General features: G+C 41.2%; 5 protein-coding genes across 5 annotated transcripts; 4 read left to right on the forward strand and 1 right to left on the reverse strand.

Moving 5' to 3' along the window:
• Positions 1-401: 401 nt before the first annotated feature.
• Positions 402-2,063, forward strand: EAE98_001918 (uncharacterized protein; the record flags this gene model as incomplete). The annotated part of the gene is made up of 1 exon (XM_038949537.1): positions 402-2,063. One exon carries the CDS (start codon positions 402-404, stop codon positions 2,061-2,063), a length of 1,662 nt encoding a protein of 553 aa, XP_038814522.1.
• A 1,735-nt stretch (positions 2,064-3,798) lies between these two features.
• Positions 3,799-4,147, forward strand: EAE98_001919 (uncharacterized protein; the record flags this gene model as incomplete). The annotated part of the gene is made up of 2 exons (XM_038949538.1): positions 3,799-3,962; positions 4,027-4,147. 2 exons carry the CDS (start codon positions 3,799-3,801, stop codon positions 4,145-4,147), a joined length of 285 nt encoding a protein of 94 aa, XP_038814523.1.
• Positions 4,148-9,247: 5,100 nt separating this feature from the next.
• Positions 9,248-11,403, forward strand: EAE98_001920 (uncharacterized protein; the record flags this gene model as incomplete). Its single annotated transcript, XM_038949539.1, has 4 exons — positions 9,248-9,400; positions 10,517-10,742; positions 10,905-10,982; positions 11,081-11,403. 4 exons carry the CDS (start codon positions 9,248-9,250, stop codon positions 11,401-11,403), a joined length of 780 nt encoding a protein of 259 aa, XP_038814524.1.
• Positions 11,404-12,257: 854 nt separating this feature from the next.
• EAE98_001921 (uncharacterized protein) lies at positions 12,258-15,774 on the forward strand. Its single transcript, XM_038949540.1, has 2 exons — positions 12,258-12,710; positions 12,763-15,774. Exons 1-2 carry the CDS (start codon positions 12,444-12,446, stop codon positions 15,643-15,645), a joined length of 3,150 nt encoding a protein of 1,049 aa, XP_038814525.1. The 5' UTR covers positions 12,258-12,443; the 3' UTR covers positions 15,646-15,774.
• Positions 15,775-17,803: 2,029 nt separating this feature from the next.
• On the reverse strand, positions 17,804-18,511 carry EAE98_001922 (uncharacterized protein; the record flags this gene model as incomplete). Its single annotated transcript, XM_038949541.1, has 1 exon — positions 17,804-18,511. One exon carries the CDS (start codon positions 18,509-18,511, stop codon positions 17,804-17,806), a length of 708 nt encoding a protein of 235 aa, XP_038814526.1.
• Between the last annotated feature and the right edge of the window lie 2,974 nt (positions 18,512-21,485).

Below are 21,485 nucleotides of genomic sequence, written 5' to 3' on the forward strand. Positions count from 1 at the left end.
GAGAAGATATTTTGTGGTCGTCGAATGTTGAGAGGGCCATCATCCCCGAAGCGTAATCCTCATCATTCTTCTTTGCAATCAATCATTGATGCTTCGGCCTCTGGCTGTTGGATTTGTCATCGACTGCTGGCGTCTTTCAGCAAGAATACAGATGTTAAGGATGCAATCGCAGGAATCTCTCCTTTGATGAGGTCCTCAACGTGGGAATTATATTACTTATCAGGCCAACGACAACCTTGGTTCCTTAGTTTTAATTTTGGATATTATTATCATACATTCACCGTAATTTCACACGAAGGTAGGTCAAAGTTAAAAATCTTGCCATCCAGCTGTACTTATAGTTCAATCTAGAGTATGGTGCGCCAGACACAAATCATGTGTCGAATGCAGGCGATACTACAATGTCAGATGCTGCACTGGCACAAGCCTCGAAGTGGTATAGTGAGTGTTTATTGAAGCATACCCTCTGCACCACTTCACTGGCATCTAAGTGTGTCATGCCAACTAGACTGCTTCGAATTGATGAAGATGAAAAATACGTCAGGCTCGTTATGACAAGGGAAGAAGTGGTCAAAGACTCACACTATTCAACCCTAAGTCATTGCTGGGGAAACTCTGATATTTTAAAGCTTACAATTTCGAATCTGGAAAGTTTTAAGGCTGGTATCTCTCTCGAGCGACTCCCGAAGACATTTATTGAGGCTATATTTGTTGCTAGAAAGTTGTCCATTCCTTACATATGGATAGACTCACTTTGTATCATTCAGGACTCTGTCGATGACTGGCAGACTGAATCTGTCTCGATGGAAGATGTCTATGGCAACAGTAGTCTGAACATTATGGCTGAAGCCTCCAAAAACAGTCATGAGGGTCTTTCTCGATCTCGAGACCCAAAGATGTTGGAGCTGTGTCCAGCAGTCCAGTCAAATTGGGAAGATGCTGATAATGATCTGTTACATATATTCAACAAAGACATCTGGAGCGACAGATTGTACACTCAGCCACTGTTGGATCGAGGCTGGGTTTTGCAAGAACGTGCCTTGTCGCCTCGCTCACTCCATTTTTGTGATGGTGAACTACTCTGGGAATGCAGGGAGATGGCTTGCTGCGAAACATACCCAACAGGGCTACCAGAAATTTGCAAGAGGGAGAATTTCAAGCTCAGACCACTTTCAGGATCCGATTCATATGAAAGGAAGTATCTGATAGACGGAGTTAAGAGGACCATGAAAGGCATTGCTTACGATAGATGGGTGCAGTGGATTCATCTTTACAGTCAAACACATCTAACGAAAGATTCGGATAAACTAATTGCAGTCAGTGCACTGGCCAAGTGCACGCGGGCAGTTTTTGATGATGTCTATGTGGCAGGCCTTTGGAGATCTATGTTTGCCGATCAACTTGTTTGGTGGGGTAGTCACACTTCTCGTCCAAAAGACTATCGAGCACCTACTTGGTCTTGGGCCTCGGTCGATGGCTTTGTCGCTCTTCCTTCAATCTTTCCCAGTAACAAATATCACATTGAGATCGATGAGGTACGAGTTACGCCCGTTTCCGGCGTCGATGACACTGGTTCCATTTCGGATGGATACTTTCGTGCGCGGGGACTGCTAATACGTGACAAACTTGTCAAAGAGCAGGGAAATCGTGGGACTCCCTTCCTCGCCGGGAGGGATGGAGATACAACTGTGACTGTAGTGCTAGATGCACCGTTCGACCAAGGCGAAGAAAGGGTGATAGTCCTTCCTATCTTGACAATTTTGTTTGAGCTGTATTTTGAAGGTGGTTGCTTTAATGCATTACTTCTCCAGGAGCGGGCAATGTCACCAAATGGCTTCTATACACGGATAGGCTGGGCGTTGGTCGAGAATAGTTATGTAAAGAATAATATGGCCTTGGACCACCCCCAAAGTTTGTCCGAGTTGAAGTTTCCAGGAAACCATGGCGGTTCGAGTTCTGAATCAAAAAAGTCGACCCAAGATGGGGGAGGTGCAAATTTCGACGTTGAGTTGGATGAGAGTTTGTATCTAGAGGGTTCACTGGGATCTTTTGTGGTTTATTGAGAGGTGTTTGGTGGGGATGGATCGGATGGGTAGTTGTGTGGGATGGGGGTACTGCAATAGAGAAGAAAGAGAGCCGGGCAAGTTCTTTTGACTTTTCGGGGGTTTCATATAGGGATGGAGGTATATACTTGGTATTCTAGTTTGAGGTCTTTTATGTGGTTTATATTTCTTATCAGCTCGTCTAGTCACAAAAATACCAGCTAGCTATCATTGCGCGTTCAACATAATATGAGCCAGTAATTCATCATGTATGCAAATTTCGAATAAAATAGAATATGGAATCGGATTATTGTAGAATCTTGAAAACAGACAGTTTGACATATGCAGACTGTAGATCTTTTACCTAGAACAGCTAGGTATATATATTGAGGAAGATTGTCAAACTCGAAAGGAAATATGAAGAAGAGATACTGAACCAGCGTAATAGATCAATGTAGACTGAAAATTCTGTGGTGGTATTGTGATATACGGAGTAGATATTGTACTGGACTGGACAGCTAGTTGTCGGTTAAGAAAGAGTGGGCCTTTTCTTTGGGATTACATAGATATTGGAGTAGACAGTGAAGCGGGTAGACTAATAATAATAAGTGTATTAGAAATCTCTCGTGGAATGATTGATTTGGTGGTAGATTGTAAGTTGTAGCTATGAGATTATTGAAAGCTATAAGTTTTGGAAAGATGTAGAGATTACAAATAGATTTGGCCGTGTAGTGTGTGGTGGCAAGAGGACGTAAGACGTAGAGATCTAGATCCTTTTGAATAACAAGATGTGAAATAGCGAGAAGTTAAGAGGGTGAGAGAGTGAAACTTGGTAGAATTATTCAATTAGTCTGTAACTTCCAGAGAAGTTTGAGCTTAAGTTTGGTACGTATCCTCCGCATTGCGGTAGAGTGGAAAATAGCTAGATGTTAAAAGAGTGAGGACCTGAGAGTGAGCTTTTCCGTGACACCTACCTACTAGGTACCAAGATCTTCATAGCTTTTCCTGGTACATTGCGAGATTGCCAGGGATTTCCTCGCATCACGTGAGAGAGTAAAGAGAAACAAAAAAAGCAAAAGCCACATTGAATGTCTTGTCCCTTTTTTCCCCCTTCTGACTAAGAGAGGAGTACCGTAATTAATTGTAACTTACCCAGGTAAAATTCTCCAAAGAGTACAAAACAATAATAATTATTAACCTTCCTGTCGATACACATATCAATTTTTTATTACTACTACTACTATTATTATTATTACTCTTCTTCTTTTATATTCACTTTTTCATATTCTCCCTTCATCTTCATTTCACCCTGATCTGTTTGTCTGATCACTTCTTCTTCTTACCTACCTACTTACCTATCTATATCTTTCAAGGCTTAAACGGGAAATAGCGAACCGACGTACCGATTCTTTTCAGCAATCCAAATTAAACTTCCCTCCCATCGTTCTCGACCTTAGACCATCACCAAAGTCCAAACCACAAACAATACCACTCCTTTCAAATACATCACACTCACATCAAACGTCAATCAGTCCAATTCAATTTGTTTCTGATACCATACCACTCAATTTCTAATTGTAATCAACGACCATAAGCTTCTTTGGTATGTTTCGACCTCTTTGCTTCGAGACTTCTCCTTATCCTGTCTGTCGCAACACGAATTGAACTAATTTCCCGATCCAGCTCACCTCGACTCAACCACACAACCACACCAACCCAACTACCTCCATCTACACCTACACCTCCACCTCTAATCATGCCTCAAGGTTATTCATCTCGAGATGTTGGTGACCCATCGCAAATCAAAAAGAATAAACAATCAATGGCAGATCTCAAATTAAGACGTCTTACTGAATTGAACAATCGACTCCGAGAAGATTTAGAACGCGAAAGGATCCCAGTCTCTCAAGCTGCTAAGAGGTAAATTTACTCCTCTTTACCTTTTGACTACTTGCGAAGTTACTTATACGTGATCTCTATTTAGTATCATTCAATATACCAGTCAAACTAAAGATTTTATGGTTCCATCAATTTGGGGTACCGTTGATAAGAAGGATGATCCATATGCGCCGCAACAAAGTGGTGGATGCTGTTTGGTGATGTAAGACAAGGAAGAATACATCAAGATAATTCGAAATGGAAAGCATACGAACGACCCGACAATGACCAATCATAATTTCATCAATCACTCAACTCATAAATCCATTCAGATACACCAATTTCGATATCGATCCTTCCGTTTACAAAAATCACGCACGTCACCATACAGAGGGAGAGAGGGAGGTAGCAGACCAGAATAAAGGGCGTTATTAACGGGGCGTATTGGGGAAATCATTCACTTTTCAGCCTTCTTCAACATTATTTTCAGAAAGTCCAATGTTTCTTCTCGAGCCTTTCCCGTTATAGGCCTGCTTTTTTTCTTATGAGGATACCAGAGGAAGCATTAGCATATTTCACCAATTGGAGGTACATTTTCATCATCGACAGGGCACGATAGCAAGCTGGTTACTCTCGATTCGATTGTATCTACGACGTGTATCTTGAGGCGTGCGATTGTTTGAGACTTTTCTTGATGAAAATGAAAGGCAGGATAAAGTCATTAAGAAGGAAGATGAAGAAGTGAAATGGGAAAATGGGAAAAGAAGCATGTAATAATTTTTTTTCGTTTCTGTTCGTAGTAGTTACACCTTTTTTCTCCCCAGGACTACCAACAAACATAGTATGCACCTTCATATGGACTTCTTTGTGTATAGGATTATTTCAATGGAAAGTCATTGGGATGGTATTGTTTTTTTTTATACGAATGAAGAGACTTGTGTTTTTAATGCATTTTTGAGATATTATATTGTATTTGGCATTTATCTATCTTTACATCTGATGACTGTTGAATGAGAGTGAGTGAGTGAGGATTATGATGTGGATTATATATATACTTGTGTATATATCAATTGTTTGATATTATCTAATGTATTGAGATTTAACATTCAAGATTTGATCTTTAATATCTATCTACCTACCTAGGTACTATAGGTAATATCTATCTAATATCTCCAGCTAATACCAATCTTATTAGTTACCTATTAATTAGTGAATCGAGACTCGAAACCGAGTGAATTTAATTTACCTTTTGGTCGGTATTTGATATCTCTAGCTATTTATCTAGTAGGTAGGTATCTACTAGGTAGGTATCTAGTAGGTAGGTATCTATACATATATATAATCAATATACAGAGTATGAGACAAGGTTATTAAAGAATAACCTCTACGATACTCAGCAGCTCAGAAATTTGTATAGAATTTGTATATTCTACTCTACTCTACGATATCTAGGTAGGTAGGTAGGTAGGTAGGTAGGTATTCTTATTATTAGGTATTTTCGTAGGGGAGCTCGGGGAAGGATTGAGATTTGGATTAATATCGATATTTGGATTGGGGGTGGAATTGATATTGGAATGAGGGTAGAATTGATATTAGAATTAAGATAGAGATTGAGATTAAGATTGATATTTAGAATGGCCCCGGTATACTGTAGAATTCGTAAGTAGATGGCGTAATTTCGTAGTCAATTTATTTATTTATTTATTTATTTGGTTTTGTGGTTTGAGTGTTATTTTATGTTAGGGTTATGTTATGTTGTTTAGGTAGGTAGATGTGTTTTATGCTATTGGGAGGGATTATATGGGAGATGGGGATTTTGGTCTGGTTGGAGTTGGTCTTCAGCTGAAAGGAAACGAAAGGAAACGAAAGGAACTGAACTTGAATGGCTGAATGAATGGATGAAAGAAGCTGGCTGTATGGCTATATGGCTCTGACTACCTAGGGATTTACTTGCTTTGCCTGTCCTTTGCTTTACTCTGTCCTTTGCTTTACATTGTGTTGAGAGGTGTTTGTATGATTTGGTGATTTGAGTGATTTAGTGCTTAGGGAATTTAGTGTTTAGGTAGGGAGGGAGGGTTAGCTAATAGAATCAGATGGAGATATTTTGTCTGTTGATCATGTAGTTAATGCAGATAGGTAGACTATTGATTTTGCTTCTTCTTGATTCTTGAGGTAGCTTGCGGTTGGAGATTGGGGGTTGGAGGTTGTGATTAGGGTTTAGGGTTTACTGGAGGAGAGAGAGACTAGGCAGGCTCGGTAGGTATCTGACAGTTGATGGATTGATGGATTGATGGAGTGGAGGGTTAATGGGGTGAAGGGTTGTTTGATGGATGTATATACATACGATGGATGTGGTGCATATAATATGATGTGATTAGGATTGAGATCTTCAGAGTAAGTACTCCGTATATGTATACTCGGTGTTGTTTTAAATGAATACCGACCTCAAATCTAGTCGAATTCCTTACCCAAAACTATACTTATTTAGTATTTTCAAAACTCAATATTAAAAAAAGTAATATAAATCGATTCTTCAAATCTTGAATATATATAAAATATCAACAAATAAATTATATATCAAAATCTCAAAGTTTCAAGAATCGAATTAAAAGATTTTTTATATATTAAAAATCCCTTTCAAATAATGATTTTTGTAGGGTTAGTTTTAGGCATTTAAAGCTTAAAAATAAGCGAGTTTTCATTTCTATATTTTCAATATCTTGATTTTCTAAATAATTCAATAATTATATCGAAATATTATAATCTAAAAGAATATTTATAAAATTCAATTAAATCTTTATATATTTGTAGAATTTCATATTATGAATCTTTGTGATTGAATTTTAATTGAATTTTGAAATAGATGATTTCCAATGAATTTTGGTGTGATATATACTAGCTAAATTGTGATCGGCATTCATTTAAAACAATACCGAGTATATATATAAATAATACTTAGTGAATACCTAGGTAGGTAGCTGAAGAAAGTAAGCTAGGTAGCTACTAGGTAGATATCTATAGTAGATCTGAAAATGTTTATCTGTTTTCTTTTTCCCGTGACTTATAATTGCTTGTATGGAGGTTGACAGTATAAGTATTGTAAAACACACTAAAAAGTAATCAAACTTTTCCCTATTTTTATTATTTAGATTAATCATATCATTATACTGATTAAAAATTTATATAATGAACCCTAAATAATAAAAATATTATAAATTTATCCTACCCCTAGCAAAATCATTTACATTTATCGAAATTCATATTTTTCTTTTTAGAAATATTATTCTAAGCCTATTTAAAACCTATAAAAAGCTTTGAAAGTTTCAAAAACTTTAAAATTATAAAAGTTGAAAAAGAGTTGAAAATTTGAATAAAAAGATTCAAAATTCGAAATTTTGGGGGGATGATTGAATATCTAGTAAAATTAGTAAAAGTAGTATTGGAATTTTGTAAAACAGTAACTTTTATTAAAAATGAGGCTTATACGACTTACGCTGTCAACCTCTGTAAGTAGGTAGCTGAAGAAAGTAAGCTAGGTAGCTACTAGGTGGGTATCTATGGTAGATCTGAAAATGTTTGTTTGTTTTCTTTTTCCCGTGACTTATGATTGCTTGTAAGTTGTTAGGTGTTTAGGTGTCTAGGTATCTAGGTGTTGAGATCGAGGGTATCTATTAATGATCTTTTGCTGGAGAGAGGGAGAAATAGATGAAAAGGAATCTTTCTCAGCAAATTCTAGATCTTGAAGTATTTAGTTTTGTTTGTATGTATGTATATACGAATGTATATATGTATAAAGCTAGAACTACGTACGTACGTACATAATCCATCCATCTCATAATTCTCATCCCACTCTCTGCGCAAACTTAAGGGTTAAGATATAATTATTCTAGGTATGTGTGTGTGTACTTTGTAGTAAGTATATACTATATTCCATACAATACAGTGAAGTCAAATGAGTAGTCCCAAGTAAAATGATCCAAGTCCACTCTGCACCTGCATCTATCTGCACCTACATGCATCCATCTGTTCTGCATGACCCATTTCTATTCTGTTTCTGATCTTTCTGTTCCTGTTTCTCCTCGCGCTCTTTTCCTTTGCTTCTTCTCCTGGCTGGCCTGGCTCTTGCGTGCGTGCGTGCGTCAAACGGGAGCTTGAGCCACTTTTGGAATGGCTTATCCTTACCTGGATTGGTAGTATTTGCGTAGTTTGGTGGGCTGGACTGGGCTGGAGTGGCTAGTACTTATGGAGTACTTTACCTTGGTCCTGGGAGTTTGAAATTCTAATTCAGGATTTGAGATGTGAGATTTGAGATTTGAGGGAGAGAGAAACTTCGGGATTTTCATTTTTGTTGTTGGGGTGGGTGGATGACACTGGATGTGGATGTGGATGTGGACGATGAATGGTGGGTATGATTGATAGCTACTCGGTACTCTATGAAGAGGTATTGGACAATTTGGACTGGGTACTGGGTACTGGATTGGATTGGATTGGATTGGGTACTGGACTGAGTAGATAGGTCTAGCACAGACATCTTCGCCGAGGTGGGAAACTAAATAGGAATGGAATGTTAAGAATGTTAAGAATGTTAAATGGGGGGATTTGATTTGAGATGGGGATGGGATTGGATGGGATGGGACGGGATTAGATTGATTGGATTGAATTGGGATGGAATGGGGAAGAGTGGCTAGGTACCGGTAGTGGTAGTAGTAGTGGTCTTGTAGACTACTTCGTATAGTAGGCATATATTTATGTGTCTAGGTAACAACTACGGAGAAGAGTGAATTTGAATTTATGAGTTCGATACGAACAAATCGAATAGAATTGAACAAAATCAATCGAGTAAATCATCGATCGAGTACCGGCACTCAAGTGATCAAGCAATCAATCAAGACAATTCAAATTAACCGGGGAAGGCGGGCCAAAGAAGAAGACAAAAGTTAAAACGATACCTGTCTGGGTTGGCTCGTACAATTGGTAGGGTAGGGTTAGATACTAGGTAATTATCTAGGTAAGTTACGATGTACAGAGTATGATAATAAATGTGTACAATTATACATTTTACTTTGTACTCTGTATAATAATTACGAATATTGGATACCGGCACCGGTACTCGTATATTTATTTATGATTATGATTATGATTATCAATCGCGATTCGGATTCGGAATAGGATTAGGAATAGGATTACGAAGATTGATTTAGATTTTATACGGAGTTGTAACTGTATACCTACAGTGCCTAGTGGGAAATCGGATTCGTGTGTCGAATGTGAATTTGAATTTGGATTTGCATCTGGATTTGGATTTGGATTTGGATAAAATTGATAATATGGATAACGTCGATGAAATGAAGATTGTCGCAGGGGATGTAGCAGGAGAGGAAAAGAGACAGAATGGGATGAGTCAAGTGGATGGGATTAAACTTCCTCGGGTGTCGATTCAGTTTTGTACGCAGTGTAAATGGATGTTGAGGGCGGCTTATGTATGTGGATTTTTCGTTTTCCTTCTTCTTTGGGTGTTTGTTTGTTTTTCGTCTTTTCATGAGAGTGGTCTTTTGGGGAGTTGGGGGATGTGTTTGTTTTACTGAGGGTTATTTGATTTCTTGTGCAGTTTGGAGAGGGGGGATAGGGTATGGATGGTTGAGTGTGCCTATTGTATGAATAGATAAGTGGTTGGATGGATGGATGGATGATACTGATGGTTATGTTATGGAGTGTCAAGCAAGTGCAGTTGTACGTACATATGCATCTGAGTAGATGTTTGGGAGATGAATGAGTATAAAATGTTGGTGATGGGAAGGAGATGATCATTTTTGGAGGGATTATTAAGGGTGGGATGTCTTTTGAGCACGAATGAGGTTGTTTCCATTAGGAAGGAGGAGATTGAGTTGATATCTGGGGGCTAGAGGATTTAGATGATGCTCTGAATGGGTGAGGTGAACAGAGTAGAGGTATCTTGCGAGCTGCTTGATGGATTTATGAGATATCTATACGGTTGGAGTAGAATGGAGTGGGATGATGGGTAGTATTTCTTCTCTTCCGAGTGGATTTAGGTCACTCTGTTGATCGATATTAAATCCTCCGGTGATCGTCTTCCCTCATATGTACTACCTTTCGGCTGTGGAAAATATCGTGGAGTGATATAGTACCATAGAAGGAGGGAAGAAGACTAGATTGTCTTTACTGGCGTTTACTCGGGATTTTCCTCCTGGCAGTGCCTTGATACATTGATAGGATGTGGAATAAGTAATTCTCATCTATCTATGAAAATAGAAAGGGCCGAGCATGTCAGTGACATCGCATTTCCGTCTATCCGATGTAATTGTATACTATGAAGTCATTCTTGCTGTCACTCTAGACGATTCACTTGCGGACTCAAATTTAGGTGCTGAGATATATAAGGCCTTTTGATTCGGTAGTCACAGGCACTGGCCCTAATCTACATTTCATTCTCTATGGGAGAGTTAGAGGGGGTTCTTCGTACTTTACCCCTGTCTTTCTCAACCGGTCATTAACCTGTTCATTTATCTCTTCCCTCTCCTTTCTTATTACTCCCAAACCTCTAATACCACACCTCTAATCTAACCAACCCCAAATAGTTTGCACAAGAACTCCTCTCAACCTTCGGAACAGATATCGGTGAAGTCGCTCTTCAACCTAGTACCGGTGGTACATTTATTGTCGAATTATTTACAGATGCAAACGCGAATAAGACTGCTACTAGTAATGTAGAAAGAGAAGCTGAAAAGAACGTGGATGAAGTAAAGGAAGTTAAGGTATTGAAACATACGCTTTGGGATCGGAAGAATGAGGGCGGATTTCCTGGTTTGTCTCCTTTTTCGTTTTTGTCTTCTTATTGCTCGAGAGATATAGAACAGAAGGTGGGTTTGGATGCGGAAAGATATTGGGGTTTTCGAAGTGGATTTTGGTCAAATCTGGGAATTTATGACTCGATAGGTCAGATCACTGATTGCAATACGAATTTAGAAACGAAAGAATTGAAAAAGAGACTCAGGAATATCATTGATCCGTCAAGAGATTTGGGTCATGTTGATGGAAAGAAATGTAAGTTCTCTACCTCAGTTTCGTAAACCATCATTTCTCTCTTATTTTTTCGCCCTCGCTTTCTTTTCGTCCATCTCCAATGAGACTAATAGTCCCAGCAACAACATCAACGGCCACTCCTTCTGTCTCCAACCCAGCGCCTACCAACTCACTCCCATCTTCAGCACAGCAAGATTCCGCACCAACAGCGATCAAAGCATCTACCTCAAGCCAAGCTAACACCGTATCTCAACCGCCAGCTGCCAGCCCCGCCACTACTTCCGAGTTGATTGAAGCGAAGCCAAAAGAGGTAAAGGAGAAGAAGCAAGAAGAAGAGAAAGTAACTTTAAATGAGAGAGGTAAAATTGTAATTACGGGGTTGGAAGGAGAGGGCGGATTTGGGGTATGTAGACCTGGAGATGAGGAGTGTGGTGGATTTTAAATTTAGGATTTGGGGAGAGGATTGAGAGTATTGAGAGGGACTATGATGCAGTTCATGCCACAGGATAGTCTGTTTGATTGCAACGGTTAGATAAAAGACCTATCTGGGCTTGCATCCTTGATATGAGATTTGACGGGACCGTATGCCAAGTTTACCAGAGCCTAGGAAATGATATCTAGGACATCTTTCCCCAATGATCTATCAGATCCTGACATTTGATTGAACTATGGAATCCTATACTAACTCAAAGGGCCTTTACGAAATTCATATATTCGATTTGATACACAACAAGGAATCTGAGAATGAATACATATCTAGGACATCTAATATTCATTATTACCCAAGAGATTTGTTGAACGAACTTGACATGGATTATAGGGTGTCGAATTCAAAGATCCTACATATTCGAGGTACATATATAACCCTAGGAGACCATTTGATGATTTGGAAGCCAAGAAGTCTTTTCAAAATAGTTGAATATGTGTTGTTTATGTGGTTTATCTTAGAACGTGTCTTGATACTCGAGAGAATAAGGGGGCGAAGTCGAATATCGATCAAGTGAATGATACTCTTCAATTTCCTAGGGTTATTGAAAATTCAATAGTCAATTGCTCTTCATGTGTAGGTGCAAACAAACAGTCGGAAAGCTGTATTGACCTTTGTGTCTTGGTGTATTCATTTATCTTCGGGTTATTTTGATACTCAAGTCACCCCTCCTGCCTATTGTGCCATCTTTCACCGCCAAATATTTCTTTCAAAGTCGGTTGTTGCCTTAAAAAAACAAAGCTTTAACCATTTTTAGTTTAGCTTTCCGCACACGAATGAACTCTTGTATGAAATTATCGCTATCGTGAATTTGTTAACGAAACCTCAACCCACTTCGATATCCATCAAGTCGGAGTACCTACCCAGCCCTGGACAATACTCTCTGGCAGGAACCGCTTCGTTTTTTCTGTTTTCAAAGATCAATATATTATCTTTGAAAATACTCAGCCAGATTATCGCAACACCCTACGAACACCACTAGAGTGCTGCCCAGCATGCCTCCTCCACCTCATCAAAAACCCGAGAATGTCCTCAAGCGCGCCCATGAGTTGATGGGTGTCGGACAAGCTCAAGCAGCTTTGGTCTTACTTCACGAACATGTTACTTCGAAAAGATCGAGAAATGCCCCGATTACTTCATTAGAGCCTGTGATGCTCTTGTTGGTGGAACAATCCGTTGAACAAAAGAAAGGAAAACTCGCAAAGGATGCTTTATACCAATACAAGAATATCAGCCAAAACACCAACATTGGCACAATCGAGGTAAGTGGAGGTAGTATTGATTACATGTGCGGTGCTAATGTTTTTGATTTAGCTCGTCCTCAAGAAGTTCATCGAGTTGGCCGAAGAGAAAGTAAAGACTGCGCAAGCAAAGGCCGATGAGGTTCAATCGTCATTAGATACAACAGCAGCAACCGCAAGTGTCGATGATTTGGAAGCTACCGAAACCCCAGAGTCTATCCTTCTGTCAACAGTATCCGGCGAACAATCCAGAGATCGCACAGATCGCGCCATTGTTACACCATGGTTGAAATTTTTGTGGGAGACATACAGAACTGTTCTCGACATCCTCCGAAACAATGCCAGATTGGAAATCATGTACCAAAGCACTGCTATGCAAGCATTCGAGTTCTGCCAAAAATACACTAGAAAGACCGAGTTCCGTCGATTGTGCGAATTGCTCAGAAACCATGTTCAAACTGCTGCAAAGTACTCTGCTCAAATGCATGCCATCAACCTTAACGACCCAGACACCCTTCAACGTCATCTTGAGACCCGTTTTCAACAATTGAATGTTGCAGTTGAGCTTGAGTTGTGGCAAGAGGCTTTCAGAAGTGTTGAGGATATTCACACCTTGCTCAGCCTTAGCAAGAGACCACCTAAGAATGTCATGATGGCCAACTACTATGAGAAGTTGACCAGAATCTTCTTGGTTGGTGAGAACTATCTCTTCCACGCTGCTGCATGGTCAAGATACTACAACCTTCTCCGTCAATCCGCTCAAATGGTTGCAGCTGGTCAAAGCAAGAAGTCAGATAACCCAGCAACCTCTGAGGCTGATCTCTCCAAGGCTGCTTCCTTTGTTCTCTTGTCTGCCCTCGCCATCCCTGTGATCAGCACATCTAGATCTCGTGGTGCTTTGGTTGACATTGATGAGCAAAAGAAGAACAAGAACTCTCGTCTTACTCATCTTCTTGGTATGGCTCAAGCTCCTACTCGTGCCGTTCTTTTCAAGGATGCCATGAGCAAGGGTCTTCTCAAGCGTGCTCGCCCTGAGATTCGTGAGCTTTACAACATCCTCGAAGTTGACTTCCATCCTCTTTCAATTTGCCAGAAGATCTCACCAATTCTGTCTCAAATTGGTGCTGATGCCGAGATGGAGAAATATGTTCTTCCTCTTCAACAAGTCATCTTGACCAGACTCTTCCAACAACTTTCTCAAGTCTACGAGACTGTTGATCTTAACTTCGTCGAGAACCTCGCCAAATTCCCAGAGCCATTCCAAGTTACCAGAGAAACAATTGAGAAGTTTATCATGAACGGTAACAAGAAGGGCGATCTCGCTATCAGAATGGATCACGCTACTGGTGTTCTTAGCTTCGACACTGATGTTTTCTCATCTACCAAGGCAATCCACGCTGGATCTGGCGCAGGATCTGCTGAGTCCGAAACTGCCTCTGTTCAAAGACTCCAAAACACTCCTTCCGAAATTGTACGAACTCAACTTACTCGTCTTTCTAAGGCTTTGTATATTACTGCTCAATATGTTGATCCTACTTTCAATGAAGCAAGAATCAAGGCTCGTGATGAAGCATACGCAAGAGCCAAGGCTGGCGCAGATGAAGAGCACAAGGAGACCTTGAAACGCAAAGAAACCATCCAAAAGAGAAAAGAGGAAGCATCCGAAATTCAATCTCGTAAAGAGAAGGAAGAAGCCACAAGAAAACGTATCAAGGCTGCGCAACTCCAAGAAGCTGAGGACAAGCGTCTTCAAGCCGAACAAAAGAAGCGTGAGGATGACCGTATCAAGGCCGAATTGGAGCGTGTCAGAAAAGCAGAACTTCAAAAGCAAATTGATGATCTCAAGATTGGCAACAAGGCTCTTGACATCGATCTTGATGATTTGGACAACCTTGACGGCAACAAACTTCGTGCCATGAAGTTGGCTCAACTCGAGCGCGAGAAGAATGATACAAACGAAAAATTAAGAATTACCGGTAAACGTATTGATCATCTCGAGAGAGCTTTCAGAAAGGAAGAAGCCAAGAAGTTGCCAGAAGACTATGAAGCACAAAGACAACGTGATTTGGCCGCCTATGAGAAGACTAAGGCTCAAACCTTGAAGGATGCTGAAGCCAAACACAAGGAAAATGTTGCTCTCAAGCACAGATTGGCAAGATTGGTTTCTCATTACGAATCTTTCCGTGATGATATTGCCGAGCGCAGACACGAAGAGTTTGATAAACGTCGTCGTGATGCCGAGAAGGAACTTGAGAAACAAATTTCTCAACGTAGAAAGGAGTTCAAGGAACGCAAGATTCGTGAGAAGAGAGAGCGTGAAGAGCAAGAGAGAAAGCTTCGGGAAGAAGAAGAACGTGCTCAAAGAGAGAAGGCTGAGAAGGATGAGAGAGAAGAGAAGAGAAAGGCTGAGTTCGCAGAGCTCAAGGCAATCCGTGAGAAGGAGAGACAAGAGGCCTTGGAGATGGCTGCGTTACAAGAGCGAAGAGCTGAGGAAGCTGCAAAGAGAAGAGCTGAAGAAAAGGCTAGAGGGCCTATTCGTGGCGCTCCTATCGAAAGATCCGATTCAACTGGTGAAAGGCGTGCTCCTCTTGCTCTTACCGGTGCTAAGTTGGGCTGGAGAGAAAAGGAGAGACTTCGTGCTGAAGGAAAGGAGGTTCCTTCCGATTCCGCACCTGCTGCCCCTCGCCCAGCACCATCTACCGAAAGAGCTCCTCGCCCAGCAGCAACTCCAGAACGTACTGGATCATCAACTGGAGAGAGACGTGCACCTCTTGCTCTTGCCGGTGGTAAATCCACCTGGAGAGAAAGAGAAGCAGCCAAGGGAGCAGCTAGTGGTCCAAGTCCATCAAGCAGAAGTGAGGAAAAGACCAGTGATGCTCCAGCTCCTTCTCCTGCGCCTGCGCCTAAACCTGCTACTGGTGGTAAATGGGTTCCTCCACATCTTCGCAAGGCTTAGAGTTCAGGGGGTTATTTGTAATTAGTTTAGACAATGAGGAAAAAATGAATGATTGTTATGCTTTGAATTCTTTTTTGACTTTTTGATTTGTTTGGTAATCACTAATGATGATGGATCGTTTGCTTATTCTATTCTATTGTATATATCTTCGCTTATGGTTTAATAATGCTTGATTTGCGTATTTGTTCTAGGTGAGATCAGTTGAGACAATGTATCGTAGAAGCATGATTATTATATTCTGATTCTTCAATATTGTTTCCTCCCCCTCTTCCAATTCGCTTCTTCCTCCTCCCTCGCTCATTTCTATCCCTCTCCCTCTCCCTTGACTACAACTACCTACCTTGAATATCTTTTCTCCTGTCTACCTCGAGAATTCTTGATGTATTAATATCGATATCGATATAAATACTAATGCAGAGGATTGTTTAGTATCACTTCAATCACTTAAGTGAGTGAGTGGGTGACTAACTAACTTGAGAGAAACAAACGAGGAACCAGGAGTTTGAAATGTTTCAACATTGATGGTTGAGAGCTTCTGGTTAGGTTGATTGGTTGATTGGTTGGTTGGTTGGTTGGTGACTCGTCGCTGATTTACTGGTTACTGATTTACTTGTTGCTTCTTTAAGGTTACCCGTCACTTAGGTCTCTCATAAAGGTACAGTGCGATATACTATGTCATGCTACCCTACGCTACGATAGTGCAAAGGGGGAGTGGAATGGATGTGGAGATTTAGAAGCGAGGGAAACAGACGTCGAGGGATAGACGTAACTCGTGCATGCATAGATTTTCCAGGAAGAAAGTGGTATTTGGATATCACGATTAGAGGAGAAGCGAAAGCAAACCTTGGAAGTCAAAGAGTACTAGGTAGGGATTAAAAGTTTCTCGGGAAAGACAAATGCGGAAAGCGAACGGAAAGAGGTGGGTGCTGGGGAGAAAGATATGTTACGGGTGGTGGGGAGAAGTGAAATTGTAATTGTGAATGGGGAGGTGTTTGTTTGTTTGTATGTCTTGATTGGAGATTGGAGATTGGAGATAGAGATGCTTATGACTAGGGGAAAAACTCGCAGTAGAGATGGGAGGGATCTGCTGATGATTCTTGTATGTTTGGACCTTGAGATACAGCGTACCGTGACGGTTGTCTCTTTTTTTGGTGCGGAAAGAGATCTGTTGCGTGAGCGTGAAATATTGTTATTTGCGAAACTTGGGAGGGCTGGTAGGATATCTCATCTCGCGCTTATTCAGGGGAGAGACAGTGGTCGGTGGTCAAATTGAAATAAACAATTGAGATTTTGCAGATCTAGATGTAGATGGATAATGTGCGCATTTGGAGATGGTTGATGGGTGGGTGGTCTGCACTGTTCGGAGGATGATGAATGATTAATGTTTCTTTGTGGGAGGGAAACCTGGAGAAAAAGGGGAGATTGGGGAATTGAATTTTATAGGAGGGGGGTTGAATGGTAGGATGTTGATTTTAGATGAAGTTACTGACTGTATGTAGTAGGGAGAAAAGAGAGAGAGGTTCTTGGTGGTTGGGTATACTGTAAATATGAAAGACAGCTAATTTTCTCCCGAGCCCAAGTCCAAGTTTTCTCTTTCGTTTTGTTCTCGTATTTGTTTGTGCTGTATCTGCACTGCTCTTCCTAGTTTGTTCAGAAAAAGATGGACGGATACAATTTTTGGATTCGTAGAATGGGTGTAGAATAGGGGCTTCAGGTGACGGCTATTTTAAGTTGCACTATGATATTACCTATCTCGATGTCGATGTGTAATAGGGTGTATCGAGACGATTACATATTAAGGTATATTGGAATCTGATGACATAAATCATGTAAGTTTGGGTGCGTAAAATGGGATCAAAGATTTCGATACATCGGACGAGAGATATCATGTGATTGACGTGACTACAGTCATTCGCATTTGTCGGCCATATCATGTCACACAATGTCAATTGTAATGAGCATCATAATAATCTAATAGATCATCGCCATCTAAAGATTTTTCGGGAACCTATCGCCAAAGCCACTATTGATCAAGCATCTAAAACTTGTGGACCTTAACCTCGAATCACCCACAAGCTTCACAAGTTTAACTATCATAATGCTGACATCGCGGAAACTAACCTGTAAGACGCCTTTATCATAACTCATTATCATTCAGTTATCTAGTACCTTGAAATTTCAAAACTTTTACATCATAATCCACTCCCTCCCTTTTCGAACTTACCACCAGCTCTTCCATCTTATCCCTACACGCATCCATGATCTCCTTTTTACACAACCAAGCATCTCTCCCAGCAACCACAACCCCCATACCCTCTGCAAAACCCATCACAAAATCCACAATCCTATCTGCAAACCCGTTGATTCTGCTCTTGGCCAAACCACCGTCAAACGGAGCCTTCACAAAAACAACCGTCACACCCACCTTTCTCAACACCGGAAGCTTTTCCTTCAAATAACTCATAACCTCCTGCGTCGGACTCTCATCACGACTGAGATCAAAAATAACAACCACTTCTATCACCCGTATCAAAGCACACGCGCGGGGACTAATCGTATCCACGAATTCTCGCGCAAAAGTCAAACGCATGTGAAAAACGAAGCGTGTGAACAGAATTTCTTCAAGCTCAGCATGCATGAGACGACAAACGACAAACAAGGAGCTCATGATTTCAGTGCCGTAGAAGTGCTCGTGTTTATCCGGGGAGAGCCTATGCCCGTCGGGACCCTTGAGGCCACGGAGCTTGGTCACGATGATCCGGTTGGAGATGAAGGATTGGAGAAGGTGTTGGTGACAGAGGGTATGGTAGAGGATTTTGTATCGGATCTCTGCCGGGAGGGTGAGTAGTGTGTGTGGTTTGGACATTTTGGGTATTTTGCAATTGTAGACTTGGTGGTGTGGTAGACTGCTGATGACTCGATTTGAGGGATTGCGAATGTAATGCTATGGCGGAGGTACAGATTCCTCTACTTGCAGTCTCGCTAGAAACCTCTATCTGGAATCTGGCGGAAGAAGTCAACAGAGACTCGAGAGATTGTTGTGGATTTGGTGAAGACCTGATGCTTAAGGAAGAGGTTAAAGTGAGCATTTACTTTCGCTACTATCACGTGACATCGTGGTAACCATATCACCGCTTGAGGCCCTGAAAGTTACAAGATTCTGGTTATTTTAAGCGAAGGACTGTATCTTTTTCTCTTCCCCTGAGTTAGTTTTTTCTTTCGACGATACCCATATATCACGTTGAGTAACTCTTTGAATAGTAAGTGAGTTAATGTAGCAATCTCGTCAATGCAGTTATCTGTCCGCCTGTATAATTTCTATGTAAACCATGAGCCCAAAACCGTAGTATCAGTTCGGGAGAGTTATTTTCATTAAGAAGCTACCTATCATACTATATAGATGGATTACCGTACCAATGATCTTCGTCATTTTGTAGATGTGAAATAACCACAGCTTCTTCTGGGATCAAGTATCTACAGCCGCACACAGCTACCATAGTCCGTTTCGTCTATCTCACTATCTTCATCAATACAAATCTAAGATTCATTCCAAGATTCTTTCCACTTCCAATCTCCAACTTCTCATAGAGGTACCGAAACCAATAGTCTAGGCAGATCTGCAATCGTACCCGGGCCACCCCGCTCAAGTAGCCCAATTCAAACTTAGACATATCGAATCTCAATCCAGCAGATAATAGACGAAATGAATGCAAGAACCTTAAACAACCATTTCACACTGTACCATACAATCGAGAGAATCAAGAACAGGAACAAGCTAGCTGAGAGTAAGAGATCTGACGTCGAGCGAAGTAGACGAGCAAGACGAAGCAAACAATTTCAATACAGTACAGGATCTCATTACGTCATTCAGTAGCTACATATATATCGATAGGGACGAAAGCGAGAGAGGATGAAGTACCATCGTATGCTAGCCAGTCGTTAACCCATTTCAAGAAGACGAATGGGTCTATATCTATCCCGTCACCAGAAGCTAATCACAACACTCAAAAGATATAGTTCATACGAGGTTGTATATATACAACCAGAGAGCAACCATCCTCCCAACAAATGACCATCTCACGCGCTTAAAAATACGGTTCATATGGACTCCTGATCTGTAGCAAATCCTGTCATGTGTACTGCTCTGAAATCCGAAGTTGTGAAAGAACATACAGCGGTCCATGTACTATTCATATATACCACAACGACAAACAAAACGTCGACGAGAACCATCCGAGACTATATCAACCGTGTCCAACTGTACGTGCGCACAAGATACACAATACAAGAAAGAACTTGATGCGTTAGCGAAGTACATAGTATTTCGCGTGAAAACTATTCAACGGTCCGCGGATGGTTTACATTTCCAGACGTGCGACAAGAATATACTTTACACACAGGACCCCATCTAGGAATGTGCCAACTATACCTCATGGTGTATATACATGGTGCATACAAACTATAATTTAGGTTCAGTATAGATTAAGAAGATCCTGTACAACAACCGCAACAACAGCGCAGCACAACAGTAACCCCGCAATCCAGCCGACGCAAAAAAAAAAGACAAAACTAAGCACTAAAGGACGATCCCGCTACCACCCCACAATCTAGCGCCGACGTCTCCCAGAAACACACCATCAATAAAAGCCTTCTCCAATCAAGACTCCACACCCACTTATCACATAATCCCCTCGTATAAGCATCCACGCAACACAGACAACTCAAAGAAGCGGTAAGAACAGACAGAACCCTACTGCAGAAACGATATCCCATATTCGATCACATAACTCGCTCTACCACTAGACCACACGAGCAAACATGAGAAGGAGAACAAAGACCAATCTGAACCCGAAATCCCAGGGCCGCATATCCGTATTCATACCCGCGTCGATGCGCAAATGATTGAAGTATGTGACACTAGACAGTAGACTTCAACCCAAAGCAAAGTAAAGCAACTAGCAAACATCAAAACGCACATCGCTCAAGCTAAGTTCCATCTATTCCACAATCTACCAATTCCATTACGGTAAACAAGCAAAGCTAGCGAGACCAGCGACACCGCCCAAAAAAAGTCAACACAAGTACGGTATGTATGTATGTATGTATGTGTGTGTGTATGTATGTACATCAACAATGACACGCTAGAAAAAAACCCGATGAAGTACCCACGCCTAAACGCCCGAACCTAAAACCCAAAACCTTAAACCCAAATCCAAACCAACCAAGGCACATCTCCAACTCTGTGCACCAACCCTCTTAGTTCCTCGCCGCCCTACCCCTCACCGCCGAAAAAGTAGGGCTGAAACTTCCACCCACTAACTCCCCTCCTCCCACTTAGCCGCCCTACACCACAACCTGGGTGGATAGACCCATCCGAGTGGATCCACCCACCCAAACGCATCTGCACCTCCACCTCCACCTTCACCTCCACCCATCACCCGATCATCCGATGCGAATGCGAATCATCCGATGAGGCGTCACATTCGCCATTCCCGATGTACCTCTAAGACCCTCTTACAGTCATCCGATAAGAGAGACTAGGTACCTAGGGAGTATTCTTAGAATCCATCCAATCCCGACATTGGTGGACATGATAATGAGAGACGCTAGATGGGAGACCCCAATCCCAAAACGGAAATACGGAAAAGGATCAGATGATGTGCAGAAATAAATTTAGACTTGGGCAGCAACTTCAAGGGTATTCCTTTCCTTTTTTTCCCGATGTCTTTTTACCCCTCCAACCCCTCTCTTTCGTCCAGTCTTCCAACCTCTCCAGTATCAAAGAAAGTCCCCAGAAAGCATGAGGATAAAGTTTTCTCGTGCATATGTGTCATGATGTC

Source organism: Botrytis deweyae (assembly GCF_014898535.1).
Source record: "Botrytis deweyae strain B1 chromosome Unknown BDEW_003, whole genome shotgun sequence".
Taxonomy (NCBI): domain Eukaryota; kingdom Fungi; phylum Ascomycota; class Leotiomycetes; order Helotiales; family Sclerotiniaceae; genus Botrytis; species Botrytis deweyae.

What these genes read in the sequence shown, in the direction of transcription:
- EAE98_001921 (XM_038949540.1), top strand. Translation starts at nt 12,444, where the DNA reads ATGCCTCCTCCACCTCATCAAAAACCCGAGAATGTCCTCAAGCGCGCC. An exon ending in CCAACATTGGCACAATCGAG is followed by an intron (nt 12,711 to 12,762) that starts GTAAGTGGAGGT and finishes TTTTTGATTTAG; the next exon opens with CTCGTCCTCAAGAAGTTCAT.